This window comes from Centroberyx gerrardi, chromosome 4 (assembly GCF_048128805.1).
Source record: "Centroberyx gerrardi isolate f3 chromosome 4, fCenGer3.hap1.cur.20231027, whole genome shotgun sequence".
Taxonomy (NCBI): domain Eukaryota; kingdom Metazoa; phylum Chordata; class Actinopteri; order Beryciformes; family Berycidae; genus Centroberyx; species Centroberyx gerrardi.
This window is the reverse complement of record NC_136000.1, coordinates 9,961,296-9,981,146: the sequence shown is the minus strand read 5'-3', so window position 1 is coordinate 9,981,146 and position 19,851 is coordinate 9,961,296. Positions and strand designations below refer to the sequence as shown.

The 19,851-nt window shown below is 40.9% G+C and overlaps 1 protein-coding gene across 1 annotated transcript in view; it reads left to right on the top strand.

Annotated features, from left to right (window-relative positions):
• kcnq1.2 (potassium voltage-gated channel, KQT-like subfamily, member 1.2) overlaps window positions 1-19,851 on the top strand; it is a 168,737-nt gene that overhangs the window by 894 nt on the left and 147,992 nt on the right. Inside the window, exon 2 of the mRNA XM_071922734.2 lies at window positions 17,505-17,595. Coding sequence (XP_071778835.2) covers window positions 17,505-17,595 — 91 coding nt within the window. The remainder of the gene's footprint in view (window positions 1-17,504; window positions 17,596-19,851) is intronic.

Genomic DNA, 19,851 nt, shown 5'->3' with positions numbered 1-19,851 from the left:
TGCTTTCTTGTGAGAAAGTATTCTATGAATCATATATAGCAAAAGTTTGATTTCAGTGCTAAAATCAATGTAAAATTCATAAATCAAGACATTAATGTTTTATGAGATCAGTGTCTGACTTAGGCTACACCAGATCTGTGTGGTGTCCATTTATTGGCTCCACTCCCCCTCCTGTTAATTACATCTAGTGCTGCTGCCTCCTGTATTAGGTTCTGGTTCCCAGTAACAAAAGGAGGGGTGTCTGTGGCCTGCTGGCTATCTGGAAGTGTGTTAAGATAGCATAGCAGAAGGAGGTCAATGTGATCTGGTCAACCACACCTCCGGCCCTGTTGGACCTGCTCTGTTCTGCTCTCCCTTACTCTCAACAAATCAGCAGCCTCATGCATGAAACATGGAACAGCCTGCCTGATGCTGCTGACCTAACCTATAGTTAACACATAGCCTACATAAGGTAGCCTTTACTGTAATTATTTTATTAACTGCTTTCAGTTGCCTGAAAAATGAAAATTGCTACAATAGATTCACAAAGATCCTTATGATTATAGATCCATTAGCGTATATCTCAGATATTGGAGTTAAACTTGGCTTACTTTGCTTAATGCTGGATGTTCCAGCTGGAAATACTGTCTGTACAACTCAAGCTTTTGCCTTTTGGTTTTAATAGGCTGTGAAGTGATAAAGCTGGTGTGTATTGCCAACAGCATAGCATAATGTTTGGAAAAGACCATGCTGCTGAGTGTGGATTTTGAACTTGTTGAGATGAGTTTTCCAACTATCTGTCAAGTTGTATAATATTTTGTTGGGTGTTTCATACAACAAAGTTACTATAGTAGGTAATGGGAACAGTGTTTTCATTATCAAGTAAATGTAGCTTCAGGACGTTAGAATACATCGCTGAAATAAAATGAAAATTCTCTTCTACAAATGCATTTATGGGTAACAAGCTGATAGTATGTAATATCTAAGTAATTTATCAGTAAATAGTAAGTAATATCTAAAGCAATGTCAAATCAATGCATGTTGAAGACCAACTTTGTTGATTTTTTCCCTCTGTTTTAAATAGGCCTATTCATAGTATTCCCATGATGTCACATGCATTTCCTACCAATATGGCGCTTTACAATACACACAGCTCATTGGCTGTTGTAATCACCTGTTAATTGATTACAATCACCTGTTATTTTCCTACCAAGATGGCCGTGTGGTGATGTAACAGAATACTATGAATAGGCCTATACTAATCAAGACTTAAATTAAAATGTCTTTTTCTTGCACTGTAGTTTTAAACTGGCCAATCCAATTTTACCACAATTTTACCTCATAGAGAACTTTCTAAATTCAAGATGTCAAAAAATCAATTGAAAAAACCCCAAAACAAAACAAAACAAAAAAACAACTTTGAAGCAATACATTATCTGTAGCAGTTTGCAAAAGTAAAAACAAAAGTCTTACAAATCACCCTCATAAATTTCAAGGCCATGAATACCCCCATAACATGTCACTGGAGAATCCTCTTATACCTGGTTTGAATTTTAGGATCTTTGAATTATACCACAAATTGAATGACAGTCTGTCTGAAATATATAGAAAGATAATGGTGGAGGTTCAATTGAAAGGCCTCCATTAAACTCTGCTTTCATTTGACTGAAGTATAAGTGGAGTCAAATGAAAAATATAAAATGTATTTTTCCTGAAAAAGTCAGGTTCATAAGGACCCTGCATTTGTGGGTAATGATGGCTCGGGTTCTGCATCTACAGTACAAGCCTACTTACCCTAAAATTGTGGTGGGTGTTTTTGTGTCCGCATGTTCACAGTCCTGTCATAACACTCCTGCATCTCACTTCTGGGTCACGACCCAGCAGTTGGGTAACTCTGGCCAAGAATAAGCAAGATTACTGCTATGCAACTTTTGGCAACAATCTCAGTGTTTTCTTCAGCCTCTTAAAGACCTCATCCCTCCCTCATCATCAATCATCCAGACATTTATTCATCCACCTCTACATACAATGCTTTAGCTCTAAATTGCCTACAAATTTCCCAGTTATTCATACGTATTAGAAATTAGTAACTACACCTAACCTTTAGTAATTACTTTACTAATCTTTCTGCCTGAAGAGAAAGAATTAGACCATTCTATTAAAATATCCCCTTTGTTGGTCAAAGCTGATTGGAAACACAGCAGAGATGCTCTGTTCTACTGTATGCGTGTCTGTTTTGTGTGCCCTGCATGGCTGATAATCCCTTCCAGCAGTAATTGAGGCTCTAATGTTCTCCCCTCACAGAGGAGAGAGAACCCGAGCCTGTCCTTCGTTCAATATTAAACCCTTCTGACTGATCCCCGCTGACACGCCTTTAAGTAACTCTTACTTGTCGATGGCTATCGCTGCTGGGCATCTATTCTTCTGGCCTCTTTAGAGATTGGCAGCGCAGAAGGGCTGCATAAAGGGCCCTGCGCACCACCCATGACAGCCTAATAGGCCTGCTGTAATAGGCCTGCTCTTCATTAGGATGATACACACACACACACACACACACACACACACACACATACACGGACACACAAGTGGTTGTGTGTCAGTGTCTTCTGCTCAATTCATCACTGCGCTTATCAGGCTGAAGACAGGGCCAGGGCCAGCAACATCCCCTCAACTGCCAGAGGTTCAATGGCATTAGGATGGACACACACGCGCACACACACACAAACACACACACACAGAATTACACTATCAGTAAATGTGTAAATGTGATTAGATTGCACTTGGGTATCACACACAATCATCCTCGCTCATACACACACACACACACATATACAGACACATGCGCGTGCACACACACACACACGCACACACGCACACACACACACACACACACACACTCCACCTGCCTATGTAAGAACATCTGTCCTATCAACAAGTACAGTATATTTGTTCTTGGGGTAGCACACCCGCTATTCATAGTATTCTGTTACATCATCACACAGCCATCTTGGTAGGAAAATAACAGGTGATTGTAATAAATTAACAGGTGATTATAATCAAACGACAGCCACAGCCAATGAACTGTCTATATTGTAAGGCACCATATTGGTAGGAAATGCATGTGACATCATGGGAATACTATGAATAGGCAGATATTTAGACATGCTCACTCAAGCATTTACCTCCTCCATGCAACATGGACACATCTGAAGTAGGCCATCTGTGTAATAGTTGGTGGATTGGACCAATATGGGTTTTTGATATACAGATATTTATCGACAGAAGTCGCCGATAGCTGATATTTTGTGCCAATATTCAATGTCGTTAAATGTGGTCAGTGTTTCAAACATGATTTTATTTGTGGCAGGGTAGAAAATCATCATGTGACACTAAAACTCTCCATTGAAACCCATACAAATTAAATTCTTTTAGGTGGGTGCCTATTCAATGACTGGGGAACTATGGGATACCTTAGGGCTTACAATGAAGGATTCATTTACAAAAAAAAACATACTTGAAAAAAATCTATAAATAAATAAAATGTGCAAAGAAGAGACGGTTTCATTGCAGGTTTTACAGACATCACGACTCCTTCATATCGCAGTGGACAACATTGACTCGCCAATATAAATTATTTAATAGGCAAACCGATATATCAGTCTAGCCCTAGTACAGACAGACAGAAACACACACATGGCACATGGCACACGCCATGCAAATGTCAAGATAGAGTTAGTCCAGAGTGGGTAGAAATCCCTTGGACCCGGGACAGTGTACGTGGACATGTGTCCGAAAAGAGTCTTATGCAATCGTGCGCAGTCACCAGCGCACAGACAACCTGGCGCAATGATCCCGCTCACGTTTGGGCCACTCCCTCTGAGTCTTTTACATAACCAAAGGGAATAAACATTTGTGTTCTCATGCTTCCTAAATACCCTTCTCAGACTGCAGGCGGATTACAACCATACCTCCAGGTCTCCTTATCTGCTAAGTCTGACAGTTCACTTTCTTACAGCATGTTGAAGTGGCACTGGGGTTTTACATCTCACCTGTAAATGCATGTGAGTGGAAAAATTTGAGGGGGAAATGGGAGAATGGGAACTCAACACTCTCCCCATTAAAAACTGATCCTTCATTTTGTCATTAAAGTGTAACCTTCTGATAAAGGTCTTTTTGACCATAACATATAGCCTATATATTTTTAAATATCCCCAACCATTTTGCAATGCAGAAACCATTGCACCTGTTCATCCCTGTAAAAATGCAGTGGGCCAGATGTCTGGAATACTTGGTTTTGTTGAGTGTTTCTATATCTGGACAGATTATTGAGATGGCTATCGTGCAACCTCCGTTTCCAGGCTTTCCTCTCCATCTATTTGGCAAGGGCAGAAAGAAGACCTCTTGTAGGATATCTGCTTACAAGAGATTACTGACTGAATAAAGTGTATGGGTCACTTTCATTTCTCAGTAGCAGGCTTCCTACCACATGAAATGTTTTTATCACTTTTTTCCTCTACAACCAAAGAGTTTGATTCCAAAATGATTTGAAAAAAGTGACACCTAGCACAACATAAAAGGTAAAATTGATGGAATTGCGTCAATTACTCTATGCTTGTTTTGTAAACATTGTGTTGGAGAGGGTGGTGGGGCGAAGTGCAACAGTGACACCTCCAGTGGCAGAGAGTGGAGCTGGATTAGAGACGGCCAAACTGAAGCTGGCACCTGACCATCTAAAAAGATAATGTTAGCGGTAATGATGTGTAACCTGGGACTGTCAGACTCTACATCTACTGATCCTCCACCTACAACCTACAAGAAGCTGTGTATGAAAAAGAAACTTGTGCATGACCATTCCTGGCGCCGGATCAATCAATGCCCAGGTCAGGGATTTCCTCCTACTCCTCCTCCCCCACACCCACCCACAAATTTCTTATTTTTCTTATATTGTAGTGTAATGCACATACTTTACATATTTTTATTTTATTGTAGTATAATGCACATATTCTACATATTTTTATATTTATTTTCTTATTTCTATTTTTCTTATAATTTCTCTATGCCTATATATATTTCTGTGAGCAACTGCAACGAAACCCAATTTCCCCTCGGGGATCAATAAAGTATTTCTGATATTGGCTCTCAAAAGGGTTTTCCCATGGCTTACTATAGTAGTTAGTGAGCTTTAAATACCATTACCATGTTAGTTTAAAGTGGCCAGACATCCCTGTTTTCTGGGGACAGTTCCCGGATTTGGTGCTTTGTCCCTGGCTGGAGCTGTCCCCGGATTTCCCCCTCTCTGGACGGCATTAATATTACCAAGGGAGGTCTGATGATCGGTAATTTTCACCTCAGGACCACTGAAGTTTTTATTAATATTGTAAGACAACACTGGATAATGTAATTTATTAACATGTGGGTGATTTAACCAACAACCTGGATAGCAAAGCCTATGTATTTTTACTTTATTACTACCATACTGAGCGTATCATTCCTGTCAGATTCCATACTACATCTGCTGTGTCAAGTATTTGTAATTTATGGACTTCCGGTTGAGCATGCGGACGTAATAGTCGAGAAAGAAGTGGCTCTTACAATTTCATCGTTTATTTTATTTTTGTGGTGAACTATATTTAATTTAACAAACGAAACGAACACTCTTAACAAACGAAACTGTGGTTCTTATGCCAACAATGCCCAACTTGAAGAAAACATCGTCTAAATTATTGTCGAATGATCATGCTAGCTCCAAAATTAGCAGCCAAGCTAGCGACCGACATGCTAACAGCCAGCCTGTGTCTTCGCCGAGCCAATCTAGCACCTCTTCGGAGGAAACGTGTGCAAGCCCGCTGCCCAGTGACTTGGAAAACCTTCGGTCGGCAATTCACAATGACCTCACCTCAAGTGTGTCAGCCTTGTTGGATACGGCTCTCGCTCCGGTTAACGAGTCGCTAGAATCCATTAGAGCAACCATCAACACGCAAGGACAACGCATCACCGTGATGGAAACAGCGCTATCTGATCATAGCGACAAGATCACGGATTTGGAGTCGCTCTGTAGATCGCTGAAATCCCATAATGAACAGTTTATGGATAAAGTTGATGATCTGGAAAATCGTGCCCGCCGCTCCAGCGTCTGAATACTTGGGATCCCGGAGAAGATGGAGGGTTCGGACCCAGTCAAGTTTATGACCGATTTCTTTGAGGAATTATTTGGAGCTGGACTCTTCCCGACACCGCTTGTACTGGATAGAGAGCACACCGACGTGGGAGAGCGACCGAGGCAGGAGGAAATAATTCTGGGCCCAGAGCTTTCATCGTTTGTTTCCACTACTACCAGCACAAGGAACTTGTTAAGAGATTCCAGGACCTGAGTTTCCGCGGCCACAAGATCCTGCTGTATCCCGACCTCAGTGCGAGCCTAGCTCGGAGACGTGCAGCCTTCAACGGAGTGAAAACCAATCTCTACAAGAAAAATGTGCGTTTTAGCCTACTCCATCCCGCCCGTCTGCGTGTGCAGTAGGATAACAAAATTGTATTCTTCGAAAGATGCTCAAGCTTCCTACAATCTTCATTGGGGTGAGTGATCTTAATTGCGTCATTGATCCAGTTTTGGATCGCTCTAATCCTAAAACTACACACACATCTAAAATGTCCAAGTCTTTATCAGCCTTTATGGAAGATAATGGGTGTATAGACCCTTGGAGATTATCAAATACTGTATCCAAAACATTTTCTTTCTTCTCTCATGTTCACCAATCCTTTTCTCGTATAAATTATTTTTTTATCGATAGATCCTTTCTTAGTTCAGTGTTATCAGTGGAATATCTGGCTATAGTAATTTCTGACCATGCTCCAGTTTTTTGATAAAATTTCTAAATCTATAGACAATTTTTTTGATACGAACAGGTCAGCTTCGGTCTCTTACTCACTATTATGGGAAACTCTTAAAGCTGTTCTTCGTGGCGAAATAATATCACTTGCAGCACATGAGAAGAAAAGTTATAATAAACGCTTGCCATACCTTACAGATTCTATTCTTGCTGTTGACAAACAGTATACCTCAAACCCATCACCAGAGCTCCTCAAAAAAAGAATTGGCTTACAAAGAATTTAATTTACTCTCCACCAAAAATGCAGAACATATGATTTTACATTCTCGTGGCCTGTCATATGAATATGGAGACAAATGCAGTTGACTATTTGCCCATCAGCTCAAACGCCAAGCTGCCTCACGCTTGATCCCCAAGATTAGGGATAGCTCTAACATTCTTACTTCTAAACCTCAAGAAATGAATAAAGTTTTTGAATCATTTTATTCTACCTTGTACAAATCTGAACCTCCAGCTGATAAGAATCGTATGGACTCCTTTTTTGATAGCTTTGAGTTGACCATTGAACCTGAGACGGCAACCAATTTAGAAAAACCTATTGAGCTTGAAGAAGTCACTGCAGCTATTAGATCAATGCAGAGTGGCAGGGCGCCAGGCCCCGATGGTTATGTAGCTGATTTCTATAAGAGGTTTAGCGACAAACTAGCTCCAATCTTGTTGGAGGTGTTCAATGAGTCATTGGGTAATGGATCTCTTCCCCCTACACTTACACAAGCTACCATATCACTTATTTTAAAGAAGGATAAAGATCCCACAGAATGTGGCTCATATCGTCCAATTTCCCTCCTAAACCAAGAACAGAAAATTTTTGTAAAGTATTAGCTCGGCGCCTTGAGTCTTCCACAGGTAATTTCAGAAGACCAAAGGTTGACACTAGTGCTCCAATGTCCGGCGACTCTTGAACATTATCCATACATCAGACTCCCTTCTCCCTCCAGAAGTCGTCATCTCTTTAGAAGGTGTTCGACTGAATAGAATGGGATTATCTGTTTCTAGTTTTGCAAAAGTTTGGATTTAGTGATACTATTATTTCCTGGATTAAGCTTCTCTATTCCCACCCCCATGCATGTGTGAATACCAATTCATTGCACTCTCCCTATTTTCCCTTGTTCAGAGGGACACGTCAGGGATGTCCATTATCCCCATTACTTTTCGCCCTCGCGATTGAACCCCTCTCAATAGCCCTTAAAACATCACCTAGGTTGCGTGGTATTACTCGATATGGCATGGAACATAGAGTTTCTCTGTATGCGGACGACCTCTTGTTGTATATAGAGGATCCTGTATCTTCTATCCCTATTATCGAATCCATCTTAAAAGATTTCGGCTCTTTCTCTGGTTATAAATTGAATTTCCAAAAAAGTGAATGTTTTCCCATCAACACGTTAGCCTTACAGATCAAACAAACGGACATTCCTTTTCACTTGTCACCCTCCGGTTTTAAATATTTAGGTATCAAGATCACACGGACATTATCCTCCCTTTATGAAGCCAACTTTACTCCCTTAGTTAACAACATGAAGTCTGATTTTCTGCGTTGGGGTAGTTTACCCTTGTCGCTGGCAGGGAGAGTGCAGTGTATTAAAATGAACATCCTCCCCAAGTTTTTGTATGTATTTCAGTGTCTCCCCCTCTTTTTACCCAAATCATTTTTTTAAATCTATAGATCAAGCTATGTCTAATTTTATTTGGGGTAGTAAAGTTCCCAGAATTAGTAAAAATCTTTTGCAAAGACCTAGATCTGGAGGCGGTCTTGCTCTTCCCAATTTTATATATTACTATTGGAGCGCCAATATTCCTAAAATGATTTTTTGGCTACATGCCCCTGACACCGATTGGTGCATTCTAGAAGCACAATCCTGCCGATCTTCCTCCTTGCCTGCGTTAGTCTTCTCATCCCTACCTACAATATATCTCCCTCCCGCCACTCATCCAATCCTCTAGTGCTTTCAACATTAAAGATTTGGATTCAATACCGCCGTCATTTTAAATTCCACTCAGCATCAACACAGGCCCCCATTAACAATAATCACCTGTTCATACCCTCCATTTTAGATTCTACGTTTACTCAATGGAGTCATTTAGGTCTAAATTGTTTTAAAGACCTCTATGAAGGTGATACTTTTCACAGCTTTCCCTCACTTTGTAGGAAGTTTAATCTACCTCACTCTAACTTGTTAAGATATTTTCAACTCCGACACTGTTAAACAACAGTTTAGCTCCTTTCCACAGCTTCCTTCTGAATCTGCATGGGAAAGACTTCTTACATTGTCTCCAACTCATAAAGGGCTTATTTCAGGTATATATTTTGATTTGATGCTTTTAACTAAAGACAAAATACTCAAAACCAAATCCAAATGGGAGGAGGAGTTGGGTGAAGAATTGACCGAGTATTGCTGGGATGGAGCTTTAGACAGGATCAACTCATCTACTTCTTGCGTACGGCTGGGTTTAATTCAGCTGAAAGTAGTCCATAGAGCGCACTTTAGTAAATCTAGATTGGCTGAAATATATCCTGGATCCGACCCAAAATGTGACCGTTGTGGTGACCCTGAAGCAAACCTCACTCACATGTATTGGTCCTGTCCGGGACTTCATGAGTTCTGGATGGAAATCTTTAATACATTATCAAAGGTTTTAAAGGTAACAATACAGCCATGCCCTCATGTGGCAATATTTGGAGTGACATCTGACCGTATACCATGCAAGTCTAGTGATACTGATGTCATTGCTTTCTCTACACTCCTGGCCAGGCGGAGAATACTATTGGCTTGGAAATCCCGCAAACCCCCCCCTTGTTTTCTGCATGGCTAAACGATGTGATGTTTTTCTTAAGTTTAGAAAAAATCAAATTTGCCCTCAGAGGCACTAACAACTGTTTTTCAAGGTATGGCAACCATTTGTTGATTATTTTGATAATCTACCTAATATCCCCCCAGAATGAGTCCTCTGATAAACAGCCCTGCCACGCTAATTACTGATTTTCATTTCACTGATGTGTGTTTTTTGTTTGTTTTTTGTTTTGTTTTTTCTTGTTAATTAATTTCTTTGTTTTGGTTGTTGTATGTAGCGATGTGATGAATAACAAGAAGTGGTGATAACAATGTCAGAAACTGTGAATTGTACTGTATCAGTTGTGTTTTCACCAATAAAGAGATTTGTCAAAAAAAAAGTATTTGTAATTTATGAGTCACATCCATACACATACTCACACATATTTACTCTGTCTTGCCACTCTTGTCTTGGCGCTTGTATTTCGAATACATTGGATAGGCTACTGTTTTGATGGTGCAAGGTATTTAACCTTATTCCACTGTTGCACCTATTGTAATTTATTGCTCTAGTTAAGAGAGTCTTCTAAATGCCTAGAATGGTGTGTAAATCTACAACTGAATTTAACTGACGAGCTGATGGTATTAACATTTGCCCTTGGTTGTCTAGACATTACCTGACCATTCTGGTTGGCGGTGACGTGGCAGTACAGGCCAGCAGAATATCGCTTCATGTGTACAACACAAACACCTAGAAGTTCAAAGGGAAGCTAAATCTGACATAGGAGGTGTGGAGGTGAATAATATGGCCTCTGTTGTGTAATCACCCTCCCAACCATTTCTCTTTCCATTCATCTTGCCCTCCAACCTGTAAGGAGATTTATTTCTATTTTCCAAGTATTTGGTGGACAAGATGATAGCTAAGCCAGGATGGAATATCCATGTTTGTGGCTGGTGGCTGATGTGGTGTAATCCACCCTAAGCTCTTCCATGGATGGGATGGGGAGGGGGGGCAGTGGTGAGGGTTGTGGAGGGCTGCTGTCTCTCTGACCAGGCTGGGTAGACGTGATGGCCAGGGCAGTTTTGCTGCACTTGGACGCCTCCAGCTTGTACTTGTTTGAACCAGAATTCAGCATGAAACCCAACAAGTCACAAGGTCTTTTTCATGCTATGACCAGGATGGGATGATATGCTGATGTCACGATATGATTCGATATGCAATATGGGGTTCACAATTCGATACAACTGCAATACAATGTAATAAATAAAAGTATGAAAGTATGCAGAATTATGTTTATTTCTGAGACAGATTTTTCAAGTAATGACATTGGCTTGCTAGAATGTAAACAATTTAAAAATGTAATTACAAAATGCAGATAATATAGTTTTGATGGAGAGCTTATGAAATTGTGATGAAAATGTGATTACTACAGCAGAATAAAATGTAGCTAATATCACGATTCATTTTTCTGCCCCACAATACGTATTGTCACATTTTTGTATTGCAATATTTTGAATTTCGATATATCGTCCCATCCCTACCAAGAAGCACTCTCAGTAAATGCATCTTTCACAAGTTCATATTTTATATTTTCAAATTTTAAGGAAATTACTGAATGTTAAAGGGCAACTTCGCCGATTTTCAACCAGCATTGTATCATTACAATATGGGTAGTACGGAAGCCGAGAACGGCCGTGCTTGCAATTATTTTTTAATGCCGTTATCTCGAGATCACAACTTAATTATTTTGTTATCTCGAGATAACAAAGCTCGTTTTCTCGAGATAACGGGTTAATTTATCTCGTTATCTCGAGAAAACAAGACGCAGTGCAATTTCTGCCTGTGTTAGACCTTGATTGAAGTACAGTCTGATGCGTTGATCAATAATGGGTACTCCTTGATCTGACATTTTCAGCTTAAATCAGTTGCTACAGTTGTCAAGACGCCATCTATGCATGCTGGCATGGCACTCCTGATCTCTGATAAATATTATAAGTAATACGAGGAAACAACATTTTGTTTTCTCGTGATAACGGGTTGATTATCTCTTTATCTCGAGATAACAAAGCTCGTTTTCTCGAGATCACAAGATAACTCGTGATCTCGAGATAACGGCATTAAAAAAAATAATTGCAAGCACGGCCGTTCTCGGCTCCCCGCTGATTTGCCGGCAAAAGTCCGCCGGGTGATGCAAAACGCGTCATGCGGCTTTGGAGATCGGCCTTAGACTACAAACTACGTTTCCGCATTTTCTGTAGTGGTGCCTTCAAGGACGGTAAAATGTGGGTCTCCCAAAACACTCCCGTCCCATACTACGCTAGCGATAGGGAAAAGCAGACACTAAAATATCATACTGCTAAATACTTTAAAATATCAGTATATTTGGAAGAAAACTAGTTACATGATACGAGGCTGAATATCGCGCTGTTGAATCAGACACAACAGAGTCAGACCACCGGACCGGAGCGACGTTTCAGCCGCAGCTAAGCTAAGCTAAGCTGCTAAATTTCTCTGTGATTCATCCAGAAGAGCTGAATCTAACACAAAAAAACAACTAGCTTTACAATATAATATCGGAGCAGAGATGTGGCGCCACTATTACAACTTATGAGGCCGAATATAGTGATATATAATATTATGATCCTTTGAAAACGGGTGTGATTTATCCAGACTCGATGAGGAAAAATGTTTTGTAAATGAAAATAAGCCTCATTAAAGAGATATAATGCTACTTTGTCTCTGCTAACTTTGTCTTTGGTGCTACATTGGCCGTGAACACACCATCAGAGTCAGTGACGCGCGCAATGCATTCTGGTTGTAGGATTCCCCCTTAAGAGCGATATGGTGAATCTACAGCCGTTTTCTCAGTTTTCTCTGGTCATAGGGCTCCAATTTCAAAAATAATTGCACATTTCTACTACATGGGTGACCTAGTTTTAATAAATCATCATATTCACAGCAGTGAAGTAGGCCTTTAAACGAATGCTACAAGATTATATTCTGATTTAAGTTATTTAGTTGCTAAGAAAGAACACAGTAGTCTGAAGTCTGTACACACAAGTCTTCAGTTTAGTTTGCGGCTAATCTAATCACATTTCAGCGGTCAAGTATAGATGAGTCAGCTTGTAGCACTTTAGAGGAACTTGAGTTGAAACCTACTGTACAAACATTTCCACTACTTCTTGGAAACAACCTAGCGAGTTACCATGAATAAGTGATGTGTGGTCACAGGGGCTGCTGAAAAGGACAGACAGTAGCCCTATCAGATTAACACATAAAATGTATAATGCTTATGGCTTCCTTCAAGATGATACTGTAGGTAAAAGGCCATGTAGTGGCTCATAGTTGATTCTCTTAGTGTTGCTTGCAATGTGGACCAATGTTTCCCCTATATAGAGGCAGTACGGCTGCTGAAACTCTTGCACCGCTGCTATGAGATCACAAGTTTTGCAAACATAGGCTACTCAGAGATAAATGGTCCATTAGTTCACAGAGGTTTGCTTGAAACCTACCAACCCACATTAATTTGTAAGCCCAATTAAACAATTACTCTAAACTAGAATTAGCAGGACATTGTTCTTTTGAAAGCCATTGTTCATATCAGGACATGAAACCGAATGACAGGTGCTGACAAAAATGAAACATTTCTGCTCATTTAAAAAGTCATCAAACAGTGGAATAATTCTGACTCGTCCAGCCAAATATAGCGCACTGTGCGCTGTGAGTCAATTGTGTTAAATTGACTCAATCGGGGATAATCTGACAGGAGAGATGTTGAAAACCAGAGCACTGTGTAGCCTATAAGCTTGTACTTTACACTGCAACTACAGTGGGATGAGTTCATATCAATCTCTATGCTACTTAGTGGATACTGATTTTGATATATTGAATAGATGTTTCAGGGACCATTGTTGGAGTCTCTTGCAATATTGTTTGTTACTCCTCTCTGGTTCTTATCTCAGCTTGGTTCGTGCGAATGGCGGAGTCACACCTGTTCCTAACATAAAGCAATGCAAGCAAGCGAAAAGTGAATCATGTGCATTTATTTCATTGATAGGTGTGTGTGTGTGTGTGTGTGTGTGTGTGTGTTTGTGCATGCGGCCCAGTCAATCCGGTCACAGGTAAACCTAAGAACCTCTGTGAAACACAAGCGCACCGCTGCTGGAAAAAATCCTAGGGGAAACGCTGTAGACACATGACGGGATGCCGAGGTGGGCAGCCTTGACAACGTGGTCACATACATTTTCTGACTTTGTTGCTTCTCAGTGACTGTACACATCTGAGACATGTTAAATGTCACATGTTTTGTATGTAGTGCCACAGCCATAGTGCTGTATACATTTCAGCTTATCTACTTGTTAGTTACATAATACTCCTCATTATTAGACACTTTAATTAGAGCCTCCTCATTTTGGAATAAGCTCTTGTTGTTTCCCAGGCAATTGTGTGGGGAGCAGCTAGGGTTTTTTCCTGGATGGACACTCTGGCCAAATAAATGAGACTCAGTGAGCTAGAACCAGTGAATATGACAGACAGACAGGCTAGCGTTGATATGCTACTTCCTCTTGCATTGTCCACACTCAAAATGTGTGTGTGAGTGTGTGTGAGGGCGCAGTGTAGGAAATGTGTCTGCACGTAGGTTTGTGTGCATGCACGATTCTGCAAGTGCAAACACGTCCCATCAGTGTCACCCACACTTTTGAGATGACATCATCCCCTCTGTATAGCCCATGTTTCATAGCTGATTCAAAAGAGGGTTTGGCGTAGCGCTGCGCTCTGTACTTATTTTGGTGACGCTGGACGGATCTACAGTCAATAATACTGGCCTAAGCCCCAGCTGTTTTGTTTTAATCAGATCCCAGGGGTTTTGGCCTGACCAAATAAGGTTGGCTAATGGTTGTGAGTTGACCCAGCCCGGTCCGCAGCAAACACCTCCCCGGGGTGTCAATGCTGAAAGCTTTGTGATAGGAAAACTGTAACTCACTCAGTCTATCTACCATCTGTATCCAGCCTGATTAAATAAGTACACCATCTTAAACATTGCAATCATGTTTTTTGGGCAGTGGATTTGGGTTTGTGTTTTTATTTTTGTTCAATCTTTTATGGGTCAAGAGACAGCGGTGGCTTACAAACTCTAAACCATGACAACTTCAAGTGCGAGAGATTTCTTAGTAGGCTATGTTTTACACTACATGCTCTAAGCATATAAGCTTTTGAAGAACAGTGCATAATGTAGACTTTGATCTGACATGAGTAAGTATGTCATCAAGTATGTCAACTAAAAAGATGGCTTTTATGTCCAATTTACAGCAGTCTTTACTAACACTGACCTCTGCTAACTTACAGCAGTTATCTATATCTAGGATCACTGTTCCCATCTCAATAATCACCTTAAAAGCTGAAGTAATGCTAGATTTTTTTACTCTGAGATTCTTGATAAATACCAGCTAATAAACCATGTGCTATGTAGATTCCATACCTGTAAAGATATAGCCCTTGTAGAGTCCCTCTTTTTACTGCATGCTTGCTGAACTACTGCTGCACTTTGGCTCCTCCCCAAGAGGAATTGTTTGGAAAGTTGAGTTTTGCATTACAACATACTGATGTTGTTCTCTTGTGACATTTGACCAGCTCTTATGTAGAATCACGGGGATACTGCAGTGCCCTGTTATCACTTCAAATCAAATGTCATAGTCGCATGCTCTAAATGAAAACACTCAGATTACATGACCCCCGTCCACGACCTACATGGCTTTGACATCATATTTCTGCTAATCCTGGTAAAATGATCCCATGTCAAGGCATGGGAAATGGGTTTTGGGATGGCTTTACCTGTCCTGGTCTTTACCTGCCCTCTCTGACTGGCCTGTTCTTTCCCAGAAGGCTGGTAATGCCCTTGCCTGACAGCCTGGCAACAGTGTAATAACAAATATCTTCCTTTCCATTGGCCAGATACTGCATACACCACACCACTGAATGTACAACAGGCAATATTCTCTATAGCCAAGGACATGATACAAAGGGTTGAGGATTTTCAGATTTTCAGATGCTCATGAGTCATTTCCCTTGTATGATTTGGTCAAATTGGCACCATACAGACATTAGTGCCTAAATGTTACCGTCTACACACATCTGTCCCTCCCTTGTATGGATTTGTTCTACATTAGAAAAGTAGTTGATCAATACTTATGCCTTTGATATCCACGCAAGATTTCAGGCTTTCTCTCTGATTTTTATTTTCATACTGGAGCAACAGCAACAGGTCTTTTTAGGCTTCGGGCCAGCAGTATTTAACAGAGGCTTGTGACTTGTAAATTGTTCTGGGATATGCAGTAAATGCTGTAAAATAATCACTGGTTCAAATTAAACTCAGAAACAATACACTTACATGGGTAATTTTAAGATGAGAATTTTAGGTCAAATTCCAACTTTTAGGTAACCTGAAAATTATGGTCTGGACCAGCTGTATTAAAGCAGTCCTAAATACAACACTGTGAAAGAAATCATTTTGTTCAGTTTAAACTCCAGATACATAAGGCCAAACACAGCTCCAGTGTGTATTTCAAGAAATAAAGGTTCACCGAGAAGTCAATTACCAGCCTTCTGGGAAACTTCTCTGGGAAACTTCTCGGTGAACCTTTTATTTCTTGAAATACACACTGGAGCTGTGTTTGGCCTTATGTATCTGGAGTTTAAACTGAACAAAATGATTTCTTTCACAGTGTTGTATTTAGGACTGCTTTAATACAGCTGGTCCAGACCATAATTTTCAGTGCAGTGAGCTAACTTGTCCTTATTTCACTTTAGATGGTGTCTCGGGCGTTTATTTGTTTGTTTTTAGTGAAAAGAGATGGATGGGCTCTAAGTCTAGTTTTTAGTTTTCATACAGATCTCTAATCCTTCAGTCTCATATGTCAAAGACACTACATCTGAGGTTTGATGTAACCACAGACAACACTATTGTAGGTAATTTGGCTTCCTTATGGCTCCAGTAATACACTCAGAACATTGAGCTCCACAGTTTTTGCATTTTATGTGTTTTTGTGTTTCTGAAAGAGCGATATAGATGTGTTTGTGTATGTGTGTGTGTGTGTGTGTGTGTGTGCGTGCGAGACTCTGGTAGTGTGCAGTAATCCTTGTAGAGAAAAATCATCACTGGCCCATCTGGCCCATGTGTGATAACCTGTGTGTAAGGGGAATCCTGAAGGAGTCTCACCCCTTCCCCGCATCCACCCACCCCACCCACCCACTCAACCACCTAAACGCACCTAAAGCAGTTTGCATGATCCTTGAAGCCAAACACACCTTATACCCCTCTCATTAATCCACCTGGATCATTTGGTCATACACATTTCAAAATGTTTTAAACTGTAGGCATATGCTTTACCATGGAGGCCTCGCTGAATCTGCAATTTGCACGCCTTTCCTTTACGCTGACGTATGTAAGTTTGAGCCTTGTTTTGTATGTTACATGTACAATAATAAACAACAGAAACGTACATAACCCCTTCAGCATATGACATGTCACCCAGCTTGTAATACACAACATTATAATGCATCCCCCAGTACAGTATATCTCAATGGTGTTATGTGTTTTTAAAGTGAGCTTTATCATGTCAGGGCATGCACACACTGATAGTAGGTCATGTTAAAGCACTTAAAAGATCTGTTGCAAGGATTATTTCTGTGATGGTGAAAACACACAACCGATTCTATTGCTCTCAATCCCATTGGATCAGAGAAAGACAAAGCAAAGCCCCTCATGAGCCTATTGCAAAAATTATGAATGAATGAGTGAATGAACAGTGAGTGATATATGTAGTGATGACTGACTGCCTTGTAATCTCGTGTCCCTCCCTACAGCTTCATCATGGTCCTGGTGTGTCTCATCTTCAGTGTCCTGTCCACCATAGAGCAATATGCCGACTTCGCCACCGGGACCCTCTTCTGGATGGTGAGTAGTTTCTGCTTGTCGAAACTCCTCAAACTTCCACAAGTTCCACAGACGTCCACAAAAAGGCGAACTCTGTCTTCACAATTAAGTATCATGAGCCACATCAAGCTGGAATGGGCTGCTCTTATTAGTCTATTTCTAATGAAATGATGGTTAATTACTGCATTAAACCTAAGCATAACAGCATGTCAGTTGATGTTGGTGTTATCACTACAGAACTGAGAGAAAGCATAGTAATTAAGACTGAATATAAGTTTTCCTGTATGACACACATAACTGGCCTTTACTTGCTAAGGAAATGAAAACATATATGCTGCATGTTCAGTCAGTAGTTATGACTGGTCACAGTCTGTGGTTTTCGCTGCACTGCAATACCCTCTGGTATCCACATGATGGAGATAGAAGATCTTGACTGGGATGGATCCTAACCGCCATCTTACACTTGAGCCCAAGGTGTTGATAAGACATTACACAGCTCAAAAAAAGACTCAGTGTGCTTTAACTAGCCACACTATTGTAAATATCATAACAACACCTGCCATTTGGTTTTGCTTTCATTCAAAGCCCCTTACAGTAGCATGTGTGCACAGATTTTTAGCATGGGAAACAAACCTCTAACCATAGAAATGTTAATGCCATGCCCTAACCACTGAGCTGCACAGGATCACTAATGAAAGGCTCTATACGAATCGGAGCCAGCGTTTTAATCTATTCCGATGACACAAGTGAAACAGAGGGCTGTAGGTTAGCATGTGCATTGAGCCGAATCATGTGGCTCCTTACAGACTGTACTTGCTGACACTTGCTGGTAAATTGGCTTTGTGTGGCTTATTAGGCTATTAAGGCTGCTAAGTGATGCAATAAATCCAGGGCGTACAACAGGTAGAGAAAATTATGGCTGCTGTTTGGAAACTCTACAAAGAGCTTGCATCATCTGTCTCTTGCCAGCACACAGCGAATATAAATACACACACGGCTACTACATACTCATCTTCACACACAGAGACACATGCACATACACACACACAGACACAAAGACTACACACACACACACACACACACACACACACACACTACACACACACCACCTACTGAGTACTGGGGTCAATCAGAGGACAGAAGTGGACATCGTGTTCTCTAAACTTTTGGCCAGTGCCCTTTGAGGATCTACTATCAGAGTTATTCATTTATTTACACCCAGGAAGAGCCAAAAACTCTCTCTCTCTCTCTCTCTCTCTCTCTCTCTCTCTCTCTCTCTCCCCCCCCCCCCCTCTCTCTCTCTTTCCACCTTTCTGTCTGGCTTCATTACACAAGAGCAGCAGTATTCAGGCTCATAAAGATGTAGAGATAGGTGAAAATGTCCCCCACATAATTCACTGTTAGTCTTAGCCCTTGAATTGTTGAACCCTGTTTTTTTTGTGTGTGTGTGTGTGTGTGTGCAGGCATGGATATTGCATGTTTTAGTGAATGAGATGAGATTATCCCTTATCTTTGCTTCAACATTTCAATTCTGTTTATAGTGTATGTGTGTGTATGTATGTGTGTGTGTGTGTGTGTGTCTGTGGGAGTGGTTCTGTGTGTGGTGTCACGGTGGCGTGTATCAGTGGTAGTAGCTATACTTAGAAAGTTCAGGGTTAGCTGACATCCATGAATCACAGGCTGCTTGTTTTGGATGGCAGAGGGGACATTAGTCCTTGAGGATATTTGGCTTTCTAGGCAGCTGCCAAAGTAAAGCTAGCCAGGCTCGGCAGGACACGCAAAAACACACACACACACACACACACACACACACACACACACACACACATACCCACACACACACACACACACACACGCATCCATCACGTGTCATATGGGTCCCTCCCTCGTCGCCTCTCCTGCCCAGGTCTTGTTCATGTCACAACAGTGCTGTATATTTTTAACATTTTTATATGTTTTGTAATATATTTCAGCATCAATAAATCATTACCACATTTAGTTTGAGACAATAGCATGATAACTGTAAACAAACGAGACCATCGCCTAGAGGACTGCAGCCTCTACCAGTTTCTACTCTGCATTTGACATTGTGTGCCCCCCGGTCGGATCTCAGAGGAAATCTGCTGGGTTGCTTTACCGCACAAAACAGAAAGAGGGCGCTGCTCATCCAGCGCTAATGGAGCTAAACCTTTCAGAGTTTCTTGCAACGTCAGATGGTGGAATGAGTGAAAGGCCGATGGAAACATCACTTTCAACATGTTTATCTTCAGTAAAGTG